The sequence below is a fragment of the Chamaea fasciata genome, unplaced genomic scaffold (genome assembly GCF_029207755.1).
Source record: "Chamaea fasciata isolate MVZ Bird 193981 ecotype frontalis unplaced genomic scaffold, bChaFas1.0.hap1 SCAF_5, whole genome shotgun sequence".
NCBI lineage: Eukaryota > Metazoa > Chordata > Aves > Passeriformes > Sylviidae > Chamaea > Chamaea fasciata.
Window position 1 is genome coordinate 1,933,139 of NW_027094090.1, and position 18,515 is coordinate 1,951,653.

The following is an 18,515-nucleotide window of genomic DNA, read 5'->3' on the forward strand; positions in this document are numbered from 1 at the left end:
AACACGACCAAAAAAAGGACAGAGACGTGTGAAAAGTGAGGGCACCATTTTGCTGTGCTTTTTGTTCCACAGCTGAACAAAGGGAATTAAAAAAAAACCCCAACAACAACAACAACAAAACCAAACCCCAAAGCAGAGAAGTTGAAGCACAGGCAGTGATTTTCCAGCTGGGGATTCTCCAGCTGCCCATCCCTGCTGGCACCACGGGGAAGCTTTGCTGCTGCAAAGGCCTGAGGATTTCAATCCCCACATCTCCATCCCAAAACCCAATCCCATCCCCCTGAGGCACCCAGGCTTCGTCTCCCTCCATAAACCAACATTCTCTGCTAAACCCAAAGTGACACTGGAGTCACCCAGCCCTCGCCAGGCACTGGGCACAAATCCCTGCTGGGCCAGCAGCGTTTTCCAGATGCTGCAGCACACAGACAGCCCTGGAGCCTGGAACTTCCCTCCTTCCATCCCTCTTGGCCACCACGAACAAAGGAAAAGCCAGGCTGAGCTTTGGGAGGATGGACGCTAATGGCCTGTGACACAGCTGCCCTCTCTGGGGTCACTGGTCACACGAGGTGGGAATTTTTTTCCCCCCCGAACTTTGTTGTGACTCGGATATCAAAAATGTCAAAAGATTTACTGTAAAAAGCACCTCCAGGCCAGGTTTAAGGTGACTTCCATGCTCTTGTTTTGCTTTTCTTTTTCTCCCCTCAATATGTTTTGCTCCCAAGGGCAGACTTTACACAAATAAATGTAAAAATACACATAAAACTCTTTTTGACACCTCCCCAACCACTCTGCTACTCCCAGAATCAGCTGGATCCTTGTTCTCTGCCCACCTGCAGCACCACAGTTGCTATTCCTTCTCTTTGAGGGAATACTTACAGCTCCTGTGGCTTTCCAAAAAAGAAAAAAACCCAAAAAACACTGGAGTTGTTATTGTGCAATTATTTTGCAGAAGTTACATATCAGTGCTAAAAAAAAAATAAAAAGAGCAACGAAATGACAAGGCACAGGAGATGGAAGAATTCAAACATATGTTGGAAATGTCACAAGCAGCAAAGATCGGAGCAGCAAAAGCCACCAGAAAGAGGCAAAACCCCCTAAAACTGCTAAATATAATTAGGTGTTTAATTAGGAAACCGAAGCATTACTAATATATGCTTCAAAATTTGGGAATTCAAAGCATATAGACGAAAGCAAAACCTTTCTATTTCGGGATGACTTTGTGCAGAAAACGAATCTGTAAAAATAACTTCCCACGAAGCACAGGCTCAGCAGCCTTGAGAATCTGGGGGGAAAAAAAAAAGTGTAAATAAGGCTCCCAAAATGCACTTCTCACAGTCAGAGGGACAGAAAAATGATTTATTTAACAAATATCCCCCTCAGACTTCTGTTTCAGTGGTCTCTTTGGAGCAGGGTTGTCCTGGAGGAGATGGGATCAGAGATTTATTGTGGCATAGCTTCAACGTGGACCTGGAGCAGAGGTATTGGGGAATTTGAGTCCAAAAAGAATAATTAGAAGGAGAAAAGCTCCTGGCAGAGCACAGAACTGAGTCTCAAACTCCTCAATTCACCACTGTTTCACAGCCATAACCAAAAAAGCCACAAACAGGTTCAATTCCAGCCATTTTGCCCAACATTGTCCTACTTATTTGAAGTAGAGGAAAAATGAATGACTCCAGCGAAACTCCAAAAGGGGGAACTCCAGTGTGAAGGTCCATGAAGTGACAGCCACTGATGGTTTTTGACAATTTGATTTTCTTTTTTTCCCCTGTGGAGCTGCTGGGAGTTGCCAGCAAACCCGGGGAAGTCTTGGGAAGTGCCCGTGAGGGACAGGGACACACGGACACGGATCATCTCCTGAGCTCGGCTCATCACTCCCGAGGCTGAATCCAGCCAGAGAGAGATTTATGCCCATTAAACTCCAGAAAAATACACTGTCACTCCCAGTTATCCCAGCTGGATTTGTATGAAAAAGAGAGGAAAACAACATATTTTCAATTGCCTTCGAAATTCCATGGGACACCTGAAGGAAAGATGAGTCTCCAACAGGATCTACCTGAGCTTTGGGAATTCTAAGAAAGATTTTGTTTTCAGCTTCTGTTTCAAAGAAGAAAAACGTCACTGTCGTCACAGCACTGGACTTTTCGTTTCTGATTTTTGCTAAAATACATTAAATTAGAGGAACGAGTGTTTTTTAAATGCCTGGGTTAAAGGACATTCTGGGTCATGATTTTAGGGAATTTGCAGTGATGTCATTTCCATCATGAATGTGCTTCCCTGGAGACAAATTAAAATATAATCAATTTACACCTCCTCATCCAAAATCTAGGCCAAAAACGCAGAATATATACACACGATGCCTTAGTTGAGCTTTCGTTTGATGCTTTGTTACCCAAATAAATTCCGTGTCTGAGCGGGTGTGGAGTTTGATGTCCCAGTGCTGGTTTACTTATCATGGAATTATTGAACAGTTTGGAGTGGAAGGGATCTTTCCAGGTTGTGGGGAGGGACATCTTCCACCAATCCAGGCTGCTCCAAGCTCCCTCCAGTCTGGCCTTGGACATTCCAGGGATCCAGGGGCAGCCACAGCTGCTCTGGCAATTCCAGCCCAGGCAGGAATTCCTTCCCAAGATCCCATCCAGCCCTGCCCTGTGGCAGTGGGAAGCCATTCCCTGTGTCCTGTCCCTCTGTCCCTTGTCCCCAGTCCCTCTGCAGCTCTCCTGGAGCCCCTTGAGGCCCTGGAATGTGCTGGAATCTCTCCCTGGAGCCTTCTCCCCTCCAGGTGAGCATTCCCAGCTCTCCCAGCCTGGATTCCTGGGAACTGAGGGGCTCCAGCCCTTGGAGCAGCTCCATGGATTCCTCTGGAATCTCTCCAGCAGCTCCAAGTGCTGCTGATGCTGTCCCCAGGGGTGGGACAGCTCTGCAGGTGGGGTCTCACCTGAGGGGACACAGGGACAGGATTCCCATCCCCTGCTGTGGGATCAGCCCAGCGCTCAGTGGGTTCTGGATGCCAGCTGACATTTTTTCCATCTTAAATGAAGCTCTGGGCCACCAGAGCCGGAATTTGAAAAGGTGACAGTTCAGTGGTGTTAATCCTCACGGAGCCAGAACATTGCTATGAATCAGAATTAATTCCTGCAGCAGTAATGGCCCTGTGACACGCGCTTTCATCAGAATTCAACTTTGCTGATTAAACATCTCCAGGAATTCGGTTGCTCTACATCACAATTATCGCAGTGGGTGAAGGTCACTGGGAGCCCACACTTCTGTTCACGAGGCTCTGGGGTTTTTTCACTCCCTCCCTCCGTGTTTGCCAGACGAGGCTGAGGCCCCGAGCCAGGAGAATACAAATTTGGGAGTTCAGCCTCCCCTGCTCCGCCTGCATCTGTTGGATCATTTGGGTGTGGAGAGGAGGGCAATGCAAATCGGAACCTCTGCGTCCCCAGAAAGCTGTGCCCCATTTCCCACTTCTCACCAGAGATTCTCACGCAGAATCAGGGGCAGCACCACCCCAGAGATATATTTTTTTTTTCTCTCCTCCTGCAGCAGAGCCAGAATGAATAACGATCCCTGGGGGATTGACACGAGGAGGTTTTTCTGGATTAACGCTTTCTTCGAGGCGCACAATGCTTTTCAAACCCGGCATGCTTCCAGGAACTCTGCAAAAGCTTTGATTTATCAGCGCTCCAGGCATGGTGCTTGTTCTGCCAAGATTTTTGGGAAGGTTTAAGGCACTGGGAAGAATTTATGGAGAAGCCCAGCACCTTTGTTTTGTTTACCTCACGGAGCTGATTGACAGCTATAAATGATATTGTGCTCTCAAGAGCTGCAGCCTTCCATTCAAAGGACTCAGTTCCATTACTTCGAAGATTGTATTTTGAGCATTGTAAAGCTCCTGATGGTGGGTAATTACAACAAATTATCTGAATAATTCTAATACAGCATCTACTCCATTACAAATGACAACCAGCAATTAAACCCATCCCAGCCTTTGTGCAAACTAAACAGAAAAATCCACTTCACTCTTGACCTGGGCGTGTCCATAACTGATAATAAGCACCCATTCTGCTCACTGCCACAAAAGCTCCCCATCCTTGACAACTTCTATTTGTTTTGTTTTGTTTTGGTTTTTTTTTAACAGGGAAGAGGTGGCAAAATTTTTCCCTAGGAGGCTCCCAAGGGATGCAGATGGCAGATGGGAAAAGTGAGTTTTGTGAGGTGGAATGAAGAACCCCACAGGTGACGGGGTCAGCAGCGGGGACCAGGCAGCTGAGGGGAACGTGGATTGATGCTTTCAGTTTGAGCTTCCATGTTTTCCAGATTCTGTGCTGCCCAGGGGTGCAGCTCTAAGCCTCACATTCAGTGTCACTCAGCTCTGCACAGAGCAAGGAGACAAAACAAATCCTTTTCCTGATGAAGACCAAGGACAGCTTTCAGGCCCAAAAGCACAAACAAGGGTGGCTGAAGAGAGAAACAAGGATGAGACCTCACAACCCGAAGCTGTAATTGGACAATTAAACCCCAATATGCAAATGGACCAAAACTTATAAAAGTGTGAGACCTCGTGACCGCTCGTCCATTTTGTGACCATTTTGGGTCCATTTTGTGACCATTTTGGGTCCACCTTGGGTGTAGCCCTGGCCAGGCTCTTCTCCTGCCCAAGGTGGATCTTTAAAAGCCTTTCAATAAATATCTACTTTATTCTCTGGCTCTGTCCAGCCTCTGTTCCAGGTCAGCCTTCCCAAGGCATCGGGATGAACTTTTGTATCACCAAAGCAAAAAGTCTGGCACCTCCTGCACGCAAGAAGGATTGACCTGGAAGCAGAAAACACGGAGAGGTTGTGGCTGTTCCATCCCTGGAAGCGTCCAAGGCCAGGTTGGACACTGGGGCTTGGAGCCCCCTGGGACAGTGGGAGGTGTCCCTGCCCATGGCAGGGGTGGCACTGGATGGGCGTCAAGGTCCCTCCAACCCAAACCATTCCATGACTCTATAATTCTATAATTCTATTTTATTCCAAACACTCAAAATGCCATGAAAAACTTGGAATAACTGCCTGGGAAGGAGATGAAACAACAGTTCAGGTGCCAGGGAACGGCGAGACATCAAAATCCAAATGTTAAGATAAGACAGCAACCAGCAATCGAGGGATTCCCTGCAGTTAATCAACTTTTATTCATTTTTACTAACAATTTTTTTTTTTTTCCAGTTCAGATTAATGACTGTGCTGCAAGTCCAGCCTGGCTGTCAGGGTGCACCACAAGACCAATTCTCCCTCACATCCCTCAGCCTGGGCACATCAAGAGGAGCGATTGTCTCAGTGACGGTTTGCAGTGACAAACTGCACAACCCCAAGGAATAAAATGAGGAATTATCCCAGACTCCAGACCCGCCTCCACCTTTTGCAAAGATGCAGCACGAGGGGATGGTTTTATTTCCTCCCTGTAAGATAATAAAGCTTTAGAGTATATAAATTTTCCTACTCTGTGCAGCAGTTCTGAGTTTCTGGCCATCCACCAGACCAGGCTGTCACTCCAAAATCCACCAGGATTTCCTCTGGGAGAGCTGCTAGAAAATGACACTTGTCAACATTTTCCCCTTCTTGGTGCAATTACTGTTATTTCTAGAAGGTCTCCAGTTTTTCTCTGTGTAAGGAACAATTCAGTCTTGTATCCCCTGAATGAGTTCCCTGCCTCAGGTAAAAAAATATCAAACTTGGGCATCCCAAAACCAAGGAACTTTCGAGGGACCTGCACTCATTTAGCAGCATTATTTTACCTTATATATAAGGTGTATAAAGCTTCAATTTTTATTACATTTTATTAAAATATAAAAAAAAAATTTAAATGCACTTATTTAGCGGCATTATTTCACCTTATATATAAAGTGTATAAAGGTTTAATTTTTATGACATTTTTATAAAATATTTAAAATGCACTTATTTAGCGGCATTATTTCACCTTATATATAAGGTGTATAGAGGTTTAATTTTTATTACATTTTTATAAAATATAAAAATTTAAAATGCACTTATTTAGCAGCATTATTTCACCTTATCTATAAGGTGCATAAAGCTTTAATTTTTATTACATTTTTATAGAATATAAAAAATTTAAAAATACACTTATTTAGCGGCATTATTTCACCATATATAAGATGAATAAAGCTTCAATTTTTATGACATTTTTATAAAATATCAAAAATTTAAAATGCACTTATTTAGCAGCATTATTTCACCTTATCTATAAGGTGCATAAAGCTTTAATTTTTATTACATTTTTATAAAATATTAAAATTTTAAAATACACTTATTTAGCAGCATATATATAGGGTGTATAAAGCTTTTAATTTTTTTATATATAGGGTGTATAAAGCCTTTAATTTATATATACATAGGGTGTGCAAAGCTTTGATTTTTATTTTTTTTCCACTTTGAAAACGCTGTCTCACTGTTACTCCGGAGACAATGAGCTTGCTAAAAGTCACCAAAAATTATTAAAGCCACAAAGAACCTGATCATCATCACGTTTTCCGGCAGGCAGAGCGCTGCTGGCACACATCCTTCTCTCCAACCTTTTTATCCCACAGTAAATGAGCCAAAATAAAACCTAAATAAGCACAGTGGGCTTGTGTTCCAAAGTGTTCTGGCATCATTTGGCATCCCAGGCACCACCACTCCATCGTTTTGGAATATTATTTCAAGGATTGGTTAATAAACCATAATGAAACTTGGAAAAAAAGAGATGCTGTCCCTCCAGGCCTTGTCAGAAATCCCTCTGCAGCTCTCCTGGAGCCCCTTGAGGCCCTGGAAGGGGCTCTGAGCTCTTCCTGGAGCTTTCTTTTCTCCATGTGAACATGTGAAAATACAACTTGGAGAGGAAAAATTGCAATAAAATGGGAAATAGGGAGCTTGATTAACAACAGTGGGGAATTTAAGACTCTCAGTTTTTCCCATACATTCTAAATCTGCACAGGATTCAGGACCATTCAACTCCACACTTCATCCACAACTTCTTCCCTGGCAGTTCCAGCACCAGGATTTCCATGGACAGAGCAATTTCACCCTTAGGTGGGAATGAATTTTGTCTCTGAAAAGTTTGGAAGTTACCAGAGGAAAGGAACTGTGGAAGCGCTTTTCAGTGACATTCCGCAAAGTGCAATTCCTGCTGAGCTATCCGAATTTCAAGATTCCCCAGGCACAAAATAACCAAACTAAAGGCCAACTTCTGGCCTGCAAAATGTATTTATGCCTATCCTGCAGATCTCTAAAAGTCAACAGAATCGAAAGTTAAATCCCTCAGGAATATCCCACCAAAAAGTTAATTAGTGTCACGACCTGGTGCTTGAAAAACCTGTTTTTCCATGGGCTGACATCCCTAAAAGGCTTTTCCTGAGGTTCTGCCAGGACTTTCCTTTTGCCACGTGCCCATGAAAACCCTGCAGAAGTGTTTGTGGAGCCACATCTGATGTGTCTGAACCAAATAATCCCAATAAAACAGGAAAAAATGAGGGTCCTGCACTTCAATATCCAGGAATTCAGCACAACGGGAAAATGCAGCTTAGTGCTGAAGGAACTTCACGCCCATTATTTGTAGCTCGGCTCAGGAGACTGAAAAGAGGGGAACAGTTGAAATAAACAGTTCAGATTATCATAAATGAAAATTAAACACAGTGAAAATCTCCCTTCTTTCTCTTTTAGCATCCATGGAGGGAGACAGGAATTCACCTCCAAGCTCTGAGGGAACAGCTCCGGTTTCCCCAAATCACATTTTAAACTGTACAAAAGGTTTAAAAGAAAAAAAAAACAAAAAAGTTGAGATCTCCCACACCAAGTGCCCAACTCCAAGGGAATTCCAGCTCACTACCAAAGGCTTTTCCCAGAAAACCCTTGAGCTGAACACCACCACATTGATGCAAAATACAATAATGACAAAAAATTCAATTATTAATCTTTCCTTTCATTGCTCTGATGGCTCCGTGGGGGAAGTGGGGGTCCAAAAGGCACCGTCATTCCAGGCTTTAGATCTTTGCTTTTAACAGCAAATCCTAAATACAGGAATCACCTTTTTTTTGTTGTTCTCATCAAGCAGCAGCTCTCCTGCCTTCAATCAAAAATTCATAAAGCTTGATGAAAGCAACCACAGGCATTGCAGAAAACTTTTCAAGGCAATAATACCATAAAGTGAACTCAAACCACGCTGTGTTTTCATCCTTGGATTTCCCCCATTCGGGGAAAACCCTCACTGAAGTATTTTCTGAACAGCTTCCACAGACAGATTACAAATTTAGACTTTGTCAAGTTCTTTTTCCCTTTTCTTCCAGCACAAAAATCAAAGATGCTTTTCTGGTTCTGCCATGGGAGCTCTTCTGTTGCTCTACAGATTTTTTTTTTTGGTGATGTCAGAGTATTATTTCCTGTATTTGAAGTGAAAGTTGGGGCTATTAAATCAAGTTTTAGCTACTACTGGAAGTTCATCCCTCAATAGCAAAGGAGTTGCTTTAACAGCATCAACTCCTGCATGGCAGGATCTCACGTTGTGGTTGAGATTTAGAGTGTTTGATAATTCTTGGGGCACTTGGGGACATGTGGTGGCCCTGGCAGTGCTGGTTAACGGTTGGACTTGATGATCTTTTGCAACCTTAGTGATTCTCAAATGTGGATCTCAGGGTTTTTTTCAGGAATTTTGTACCTGAGACGGTTCAATTGAATTGTGGATCTGTTCTGCCCTTCCAGCTTTGCTCAGACCTTCCCTGGCCACGTCGTCAGCCCTGAGCTGCTCAGGCAGTTTGGACGAAGACATCATCTTGGATCCCTCCTGACGGAACTTTTCAGTTCCCAAGGAATAAATAAAGCACTGAAAATTCACGTGACAATCCTTGTGACAGAATCAGAGCAACAGTGCTCAGCAATGTGGGGAAGCTCGATCCTCCTCCACCGGAGCACGACTGAAATCCTGGAAGTAAATTTAATGTTTCCCAGAGAAGCTGTGGCTGCCCCTGGATCCCTGAAGTGTCCAAGGCCAGGTTGGACATTGGGATTTGGAGCACCCTGGGATGGTGGGAGGTGTCCCATGGCAGGGGGTGGATCTGGGTTTTCTTTAATGTCCCTTCCAAGCCAAATTATTCTGTGATTCCATTAAGGAAGGAGCTAATCCTGCTTTGTTGGCTCAATGAACACAAGCCTGGTTCAAAGTACCTCATTACCATGGAATTACATTAACACTGTTTTCAGCTATTCAGCCCCAGCTCTTGCAAATGTCAAAATTTCTCTGTTCCTTCAGCTTGTATTTCATCCAGAGGGAAGGAGGAGCTGGAGACATGTGAAATTTCTGACAGGCTGTTGATTTTCCCTTTGGATGAAGCATGTTTGAAAACTCCAAACTTGACTGATCTGCTGAAGCACGTTCTCTGACAGACAATATAAAATCAATGCCTCACATATTAAGAGGGTTTTGGGTTTGGTTTTTTTTTTTTGGGTTTTTTTTTTGGCGTGTGAGAGTTTTTGTTTGCGTGGGAGGTGGTGGGGGGGGGGGCGGGGTGGGGATCGCTTTATTTTCTGTCATGGGAAATGAACAGCCTCACCTTAAGGTTTTTATAAACTGTCATCTTTAATCAGACACACACAGCGAGACTGTCAGTCCTCATAAAGCATCGGGGGGGGGAAAGAAAAAAAATAATAAAAAAAAAAGGCACAAAATGTGAAGCTGTTCCCCATCCCTGCGACAGCCCCAGTCAGGAGGAAACCTTTTCCTCGCAGTGTCACAACAACGAGCTCTGCTGAGATGTGTCCTTATCCTTCAGCAACGCCGACTCTTTGAGGGCTTGGCAGGGAGGAGAAGGGTTGGGATTCGCCTGCCACCAACATCCATCCCTGCTGCTGACAGACAGAGAGTCAACAGCCAGGGACTCGTCAGCTCAAAGCCTCCTAAACACTCATTAAACCGCGGGGAAGGGAGGGAAAAACGTCCCCGAGGAAGGAGTGAAATTGCTGCTCCCTTAAGGTTCCCATTCAGGCCAGTGGAAGGAAGAGTGGATGAGAAGTCAACTCAAAGAGTGGCACTTCCAAAATAATGCCGGAAGTATCCAGTTCTCCTAGTGGAAGGTGCCCTGCTCGTTCGGGGGTTGGAATGAAATGATCTTTAAGGTCCTTTCCTTGTTTCCAGTGTTTAATTTCGTGTTTCTGGAATAAGGATTTGAGATCTCTTGGTGCTGGCACTGCTGAGGCCCCTCGAGGGCAGTGTCCAGCTTGTGGTCACTCATGAGTGTCCAGTGCTTGGACCCTCAGGACAGGAGAGACCTAGAGGGGCTGGAGCATGTCCAGGGAAGGGTCTGGAAGCACTGGAGGAGCTGGGAAAGGGGCTGAGCCCGGAGAAAAGGGGGATCAGGGGGGACCTTGTGGCTCTGCACAAGTCCCTGACAGGAGGGGACAGCCGGGGGGGTCGGGCTCTGCTCCCAGGGAACAGGGACAGCAGGAGAGGGAATGACCAGGGCAGGCTCAGGGTAGACACCAGCAGGAATTTCTCCGTGGAAAGGGTGGTCAGGGCTTGGCAGGGGCTGCCCAGAGAGGTTTGGAGTGCCCATCCCCAGAGGTGTCCAAGGAATTCCTGGATGTGGCACTCAGAGCTCTGGGCTGGGGACAAGGTGGGCATCGGGCACATCTTGGACTGGATGACCTTGGAGGGCTTTTCCAGCCTCAGCGATCCTGGGAATTCGTGATCTGATGTGAGCCTCGTCTGTCTCAGCACAGAGAGGCCCCACCTCCCTGCCCCAGAGAGCAGGAAGAGATTCCCTACCCTGCAGAAGCGAGAATTTCATTAGCTAAGTGATATTTTCCCACTCCTTGAAGGGAGCCTGTCGAAATGTAAGACCTGATGAAATCTGGAGGGCTCTTTTCAAGGACCTCTTAAAGTTTCCAAATCATGTTTCATGTTCACTTAACAGCACCTCAGATACGTTTTTTTTTAATTTACCCTGATGATCTGCGCATTACTCAGACGGAAACACAAACTTTGGGCAGTCAACATTCTAAGTTCCCTCTCCCAGCCTGAGTCAGCCTTATTGATTCCTCTGAACTCAAGTATTTCAGGTTTGATTCAGAAAGCTGAAGGCATCAGCTCTCATTATTTAGCACTATTTGTGCCACAGGAGGACTTGACATTTTCTATCTACTTCACTAATAATAAATAACCCTTAGACTTTAAAATACCATGTATCTTTCTTCACCTATTTGGTGTGATTTAGCATAGTTTAAATGTAACAAATTCATCCAATTTTCACACTCCTTTTGCTTCCCAAAACCCACGGTCCCTATATTATCAACTATTCATTTTATACTGTGCAACCACAAGATACTACAGCATATTTTAAAATAAAACGAGATGATTATTATTATTGTAACTGTACAGATATACCAAAAGGGGTTGTTGGTGAGATACGCAGGGGCTCTGAGTTTTAGATCAATTTAGTGATGTGGTTTTTAACACCAACAGCAGCTGATGCTCAAAGACCAAAGGATTTTGATGTCCCACGACAACTTGGCTGTGCCCTTCCCAACATTTTCAAAATAAACAGGATTTAAGTTCTACATCCAGCAACTTTTATCTTGACATATCCTGAATCCAACAGCAGCTTGACAGGATTATTCCCCTAAAACATCCCTGCTATACTCGTGCACCTGGGTGGATGCACTTTGTCCTGCACTTTGCAGACCAAGGACGCCAAGGACAGGGAATTCCTGGGATCTGAGACTTGGCCATCAGCGGCTCAGAGCCACCACTGGAGAGGAACGTTCTGATATCAACAGGAAGCAAAAATCCGTCAGCACCCTCCCTGACTAGTCCCTAAAGGATTTTCATATTTAACAGCAGAGCAATCCCTCTTTTATTTACATGAAAACAACTGGAAGAAACAGTTAATTTCTAATTTGCTATCAAGCCTACTGCTTTCAGTGATGGAGACCGTAGAAATGAACAGAAATAGCTCATTTTACATGAAAAGGTCAAATTATTACTGCTCTCTTCCCCCCACTCCCGTCAATCCCAAGAAACAAGAGGCAGAAAACTTTGCAGTGCCCTGGACCCCACCCCAGAGCATTAAACTTTACTCTTTGCATCCCAAACAACAACAGCAGAGGCAAATCAGGAATTCTGCTTTTCCTTCATCCCCGTGGGTTTTTTCCTACCCCAATACACAAATCTTTGTTTCTCTCTCTCTCTGTCCAGACTCAAACCCAAGGCAGAGATCAGGACACCACTGGCACATCCCAGCCCTTCCCACCTGGCAGAGGGGAGACCCAAAGGGTGCCAGGAGAATTCCTCCTCCCCACTCCTCCTTTCCCAAGGTCACGTCCTGTTGGGAAGTGACTCTTCCTTCCGAATCAATGAGCACTTGGCTTTCTCCTCCATCCTCCAAGCCTTTTAATTGCTGCTTGATCCTAATGAAGTGTGGCTGATGGTAATAAATGGAAACCCTCCCGGCCTCAATATCCAGCATCCAGCACCACCATCCATCCCCTCCATCTCCCACCCTTCCCATTCCTCCCCCTCCAGCCTCGAGACTGCAGACATCTGTTCCTCAATTGTCTGGTAATAAACACACTCTATAAAGCATATGTAAAATGATTATTACCCTGAGGAGCCAAGTGCCTTTCAAATGCCAGCTGAAACAAATAAACATTTAAAAAAAAAAATGGAAAAAGAAAAAATCAAAGACATCAAAAAAAATCCCCACCAAACAAATGGTACGACAGACATCGCTCAGGCTGTTCCATATTCCAGGATGAAGGGCTTTGGGATTGCTCCTGTGATTCCTTCTTCCAAAAGGGAGATGTTATTCCTCAGCCCAGGAACTCCAGTGCTGGTTGCCAGCAAAGGATGAAGGCAGCAACTGGCCTCCTTTGGTAACTTTTATACTTTGGCACCTCCCATGAAATGTAATTAAGGAAAATGAGAGGTGGGTTCTGCCTCAATTTCTGAGCGCAATTAGATTCCAGATGTAGTTAGGAAAACCTATTCCCAGGAATCACCTCCTCTAGAACACCCACTTGCATCTCAGAAATTCACTCTTCGTTTATTCCGCGTGTGGTGGAGTCATTAAGTGCTGGTAATTAATCTGGGCCTTGGTGTGTCTCAGGTGTCCCTGTGGAAATTAGGGACCCACATCCTGAACACCACCAATCTCAACTCTGGCTCCCTGCTCTAAAGGAATTCAAAGGCAAGGAAAGCTTTGGAAACCATTTTTAGGTATTTTTCCTTTCGCTGCCCATGGTTTTAATTAAGAGTTTCTCTAAACTTTGGTTATTGGTTATCAAGTCTGACCCCGTGCTCTTCACGAGGATCTGGAGCCAAGTTCCACCCTCAGTTTGTAAATAAAAAAGGATTTAAAAGTGGCTTTCTAAGCAGCAGATTTGTCCCTGCGCTTGTGCACCTCTGATTGTGATCAGCACTGACACTTCTCATCGCAGGAGCACAGAAGAGAGAAGTTCCCAGTGATGAGTATGGACGCTCTGCTTCCAACTCTCCCCTCAACATCTCAGGGCTGAATTATATTTTCAAAGCCATCGCTTTATGTGACGCTCAGGCTTTAAATCAGCACACCAGGGTCTGGTTTCTCAGTGATCCAGTTGCTTTAATGCTTTCAGAAGCACTCAGCTGTCTCATAAAATCAGCGAGTCCACACAGTGCTGAAGCTCCACTGGCAATGTATTTATGGGACTTTGATTTAAAAAAAGGGGGAAAAAAACCCCTCCTTGTAAATAAAATATTGATCATTTTAATTCAAACCAGATCCATTTCAAACATGTACAGGGGAAAGGCTTGAAAGATGACGATGGCAAGTCATAAAGAACCTCAAAAAGGAAAATAAAACAGGTGGAAACTTCACGGCTTTGCAGGAATTACCTCCAGGAGGGCTGGACATTTAAAACAGGAGCATCTGGAAAAGGGCAACAAGGATCTAACCAAGATGCCATGATTTTATGATTCCACGTGCCAGAAATTACTGCAAGCATCAATATTTCAGCAAATTCACCGTACTGAGCATTTGAGCTGCTGGTGGGACAGGCCATGGCTATGGAACAGGAACGGAATTCCCTGTAGGGAATTGCTGTCAGCTGAAGAAACCTTGTGATCATCCCAGGTTCTCTGCATCCCATTCATCCCTAAGTCATCGTGAGCTGAATCTCTCAGCACATTCCCTGAGCCCAACATTAAAATGGATAAAATCCCATTAAAATAGTTTTTAGAGCCTTCTCCAAACCCCAAACTCCCCCATCCCACAGGAGGAGAAGGGCAAACTGGGTCATTCCATGTTTTCCTTCTTTTCCTGCAGTTATTGATGAAATCCTCAACGCAAGGGAGTGAAGATGTTGCAGGTGGTTGGCATGAAAAATAACACTGTACACAGATACCTTCATCTCGATGCAATTATTTTTTATGAGGCAAATGATTCCTCCTGCCTGACTTGCAGGCTGGGAATGCAAAGTGAAGTGTTTGGGAGAAGTGCTATTTAAAGCACTTCTGGTGTTTCGCTCAGATGGGAGGCAAAGAAAAGGGGGGGAAAATAAAGCATGAAGGCAAAGAGAAAGAATTTCAGTCGATGGGAAAGATCTCATCAATAAAAATAGGAGCATCACCACCCCCTGGGCTTGCAAGATGTCTGTAAATTCATTAATGATTTAGAAATTGGAGACCACATCATCATAGTCACACCTTGGAGAACACGCTGAATTTCAGTTGTCCATCTTTTCCCATCATAAAACAGCTGAAAACTATAAATTATCATGTAGCAAATTCTTTTTTTTAGCACATTTCTTCAGTTTAAAAGAGACAGAGGTGGAAGTGAAATGTGCTTATGGAATTCTCCACTTCGTTATGGGCACGTAGCAAGAAATAAACTCTTTTTTCAAGGCAAGATCATGCACACCCTAACACATTTCAGAATGTTCTCGAGACTGCTCCAAATCTCTGCTGTTTTGACACCAGAAATTTAAATTTGGAGGAATTTTTGCCTTTTCCACCTGTGTTTTGAAGTCCAGAGAAGTCACAAATAAGCTCAGCTCTCAGGCACGGAGGTGTCAGGAGGAGATTCCTCCCTCTGGGCATCAGATTCCAATTACTTTTTATGGCTGTTTTGTGACTTCTTGGTTTTAGCATTGGAGAGAAGCTCCTGCTGTTAAGTGGCTCAGGACAGTGAATTCATACAAACACAAGTAAGGAGGGAAATGCTCTCCAAAGGTGCTGGGAAAGGCCAGGTCTGGGGAGAAAGGAAAACCCTCCCAGGAAAGAAGAGGTGGGAGCTTGACATGAACCGAGACAAACACTCTAATATTTAATTTCCACAAAACCAACAGGACAAACTGTTAGCAAAGCAGCAAAATTCAAATATCAGAGGTGAACGATGCAGTGAGGTTTGTTAAAGGCTTGCTCTGTTTAAAGTTCCAGCTGTGACAATTTTGGTAATCGCTGGCTCACTCTGGATCAGGAATTAATTTGCAGTCCCCAGCCCACAGTGTTTCATCAATGAACTCACCTTGTAGTTCCTCTGACTTTTTGATAAGCATGAAGAACAGCAAGAAACGATTTGTGGCAGGTTGCAAATAAACTTCACCCAGCTTAGGTCCATAAATGACACTGGTCAGCGACACAGGGTCACCCAGACAGGAAATCCCACCGGACATCACAGTTCAGTTTGAAAAAGATTTTAAAATATTGTCAAGTTTGTTTTTTTTGACACCCAACTTCACGACGTCAACAACTTCAGAGCAAACCCTTTCCTCTGGGATCTCAGAACTGGAATGTGCCCACCATCCCCACAGACCAGAGGCTTAATTCCACTTATTCTAATCCTTTGCAGCTGCAGAAATTTTACAGAAAGGCGGATTTTACCTGAGCAGGGGGTGAAAGATGATGGTGATGTTCCTGGCTCCTGGTTTGCAGACAAACTTGGACCCGCCACCTTCAATTAAGTTATCATCTGGGCCTCCTGGAAAACAACGAGGAACAAGCTGTCTAACGGATCTCCACATCCTTTGATTTCCGGATGGTAAGTGATAATTAAACATTTAGCGAGCGATAATTAAACAGGAATTAAAGGCTTCTTTCCTGGTGAAAGATCAGTCATTAACAGGAGGCTCTGCCCTCTGTGCCCTCCCCAAGCACTGCCAGGGCAGAGGGAACAGTGCAGGCGGTGCTTGGAGGTGACTTCGGGCTCCTCATTCCAGAGTTGGGGACATTTTGGCACAAAATCCACCAAATCCAGGTCCTTCACCCAGGCTGACAAACACCCAAGCCCTTGGCCATGTGGCCCAGGTGTGTTTTGAAGCCCACAGTGCTTGGAAAGGGTCTGGAGAGCAGCAATTCCCAGAATTTTCCTGCTTCCAACACCTCTGACTGGGGATGGCACAATTCCAGCCTTGGTTTGGATGCCAGTGACTGACATTTTAACTCATTTATTGCATTTAGAATTATTTGCTCTCCCAGGAGTTCATTCCCAGCTCTGAGTCTGGTAATTCCTGCGTGGAGCTTTGCCTCCTCTGAGTTTCACCTGAGTACAAACAGGCTCTGAGCTACAGGAAAAATAAATCTGCAGAGTCTGGCAGCAGAACACAACTCAGGGAACATCAGTGACACACCACAGGCTCCAGGGTTTGGAGTGGCAATAAAACCTGACCAGTGTCACTGGGTCACTCCAAAATTCCTTCCACAGGCACCTCCTGACACCAAAGTACATTAAATTTGGATATTGGGAGAGAAAAGAGTGGGGAGGGGAAATATCAGCTTCCTGCAAGCTCTGCATGTCCTGATAGCAACAGAGTCCACATGGAACCATTCCAGAAGAAAACATTTTTAGGATGACGGGCCAGAAACCCCACAACATAAACAGATCATCATGGAACAGTTTGGGTTGGAAGGAACCTCCAAGCCCATCCAGTTCCAATCCCACAAGGACACCACCTTCCCCTATCCCAGGCTGCTCCAAGCCCCATCCAACCTGGCCTTGGACACTTCCAGGGATCCAGGGGCAGCCACAGCTTCTCTGGGAATTCCATTCCAAAACCTCCCCAAAAAGGAACCTGGGCAAAGTTTGAATAACCCAGGTATTATCAAGACCTTTCCATGTGAACTCTCCTTAAAGTCTGATATTAAACACTAAATACAAAAGCCAATCACATTATTGGGGCAGCTTTAGAGGCAAGGAAATGACAAGGTTTGGAAATCAAAACTACCCCAGCAGGTCTTTGGAGTTTTTGACCCTGACATCTCCTCTGCCTCCAAACAAAAAGGGTTTCTCCAAATGGGAAAGAGGAATAACACAACTGATGAGGAAGAGACTCCAACCTTCTTTTCCAAGGGAATTTTATGTGCCTTAGAACAATCAGTTTACAGAAAAAGCTCTTTGGTGACTTAATTTATTTGATCTTTCTGCAGCAACGTGCAAGGACTGAGCAGGTCACCCACACCAGCATTTCCACACCCTAAATAATCCCTCCAGGTCAGGAGTGTTTCCTACAAGAATTGCCATAGATTCAAAGAGTAAAAGCTGCAGCCCTGAATTCCCCATGGAGTGGGAAATCCTGGGAAACTGGAAGTCTGCAGTCACAACGTTTCCAGAGCTGACTCAGCTCCTCGAACGAACCCTGAGCACGCAGAGCTCCTTGATAAATCCCACCCCAGCATATGGACACGGGGAGCACAAAGCAACCGAAGACAGAGTTTTTTAAACTTTCCTGATGGTATTTAGAAAGAGGCAGCTCTGGAAAAAAAAAATTAAAAATCCAGGGATTTCAGCTGGCAGTTTAAAGAGTGAACTCTCACAACGCGGCAGTTTAATCGTGGAAGAAAAGAGGCGCGAGTTCAAGGAAAAGAAAATTATTCACTTCCCTGTTAATGTCAGATCCTGCAATTTCCAGTGGGCTCCGTGTCTGAACAGACTTATTGAAGAAGCCAGCCAAGCATGAGCTGCTGAGGCAGGGACGAGGAAATGCAGGCTCCAATTAAGAGAGGGGTGTTATTCTTGCTCCATCAAGTCACCCTGCACTAATCAATATTATTGACTGGGATGAACTCCACGGCGAGGAATAAAACAATCTGTCTGATCTGCTGGGCCAGATGATGATGGATTTGAGGAGAACAGGGCTCTGGCACTGAGAGAAAAATGTGCTTTTACATCTCCTTGGCTCTCAGCCTTCCGTTAATAACCGTGGGTGCTCTGCAGGTAGGTGCAGGCTACAGGGAGGAAAGAATTTTGTTTGTATTTAAATGTTTTACCCCAAAAAAGATGCTGAGGTGCAAATCCTACTCCTGGTGATGCTTTGGACATCCCAAACTACACAGTAGTTGTATCCAGCATATCCAGCTGTATACAGTTCTGTACTGCAACTTTAATGTCATTCCACTCCCACCTTCACTGCTTTAGACATTGGAATTTTGTTACGGAAAATCCTGGAGCAAATCCCCACCTGAAGGATTCCTTTCCCTGTGAATTGGAGATCTCCACGGGGGTCTCTCTCTATTGTATCAAG

The 18,515-nt window shown here is 44.8% G+C and overlaps 1 protein-coding gene across 2 annotated transcripts in view; it reads right to left on the reverse strand.

Moving 5' to 3' along the window:
• Nucleotides 1-18,515, reverse strand: part of EXOC4 (exocyst complex component 4) — a 305,007-nt gene that overhangs the window by 135,990 nt on the left and 150,502 nt on the right. For both annotated transcript variants that reach the window (XM_066182652.1, XM_066182653.1), the window contains exon 10: nucleotides 15,880-15,976. In XM_066182652.1, the coding sequence (XP_066038749.1) occupies nucleotides 15,880-15,976 (97 nt within the window). The remainder of the gene's footprint in view (nucleotides 1-15,879; nucleotides 15,977-18,515) is intronic.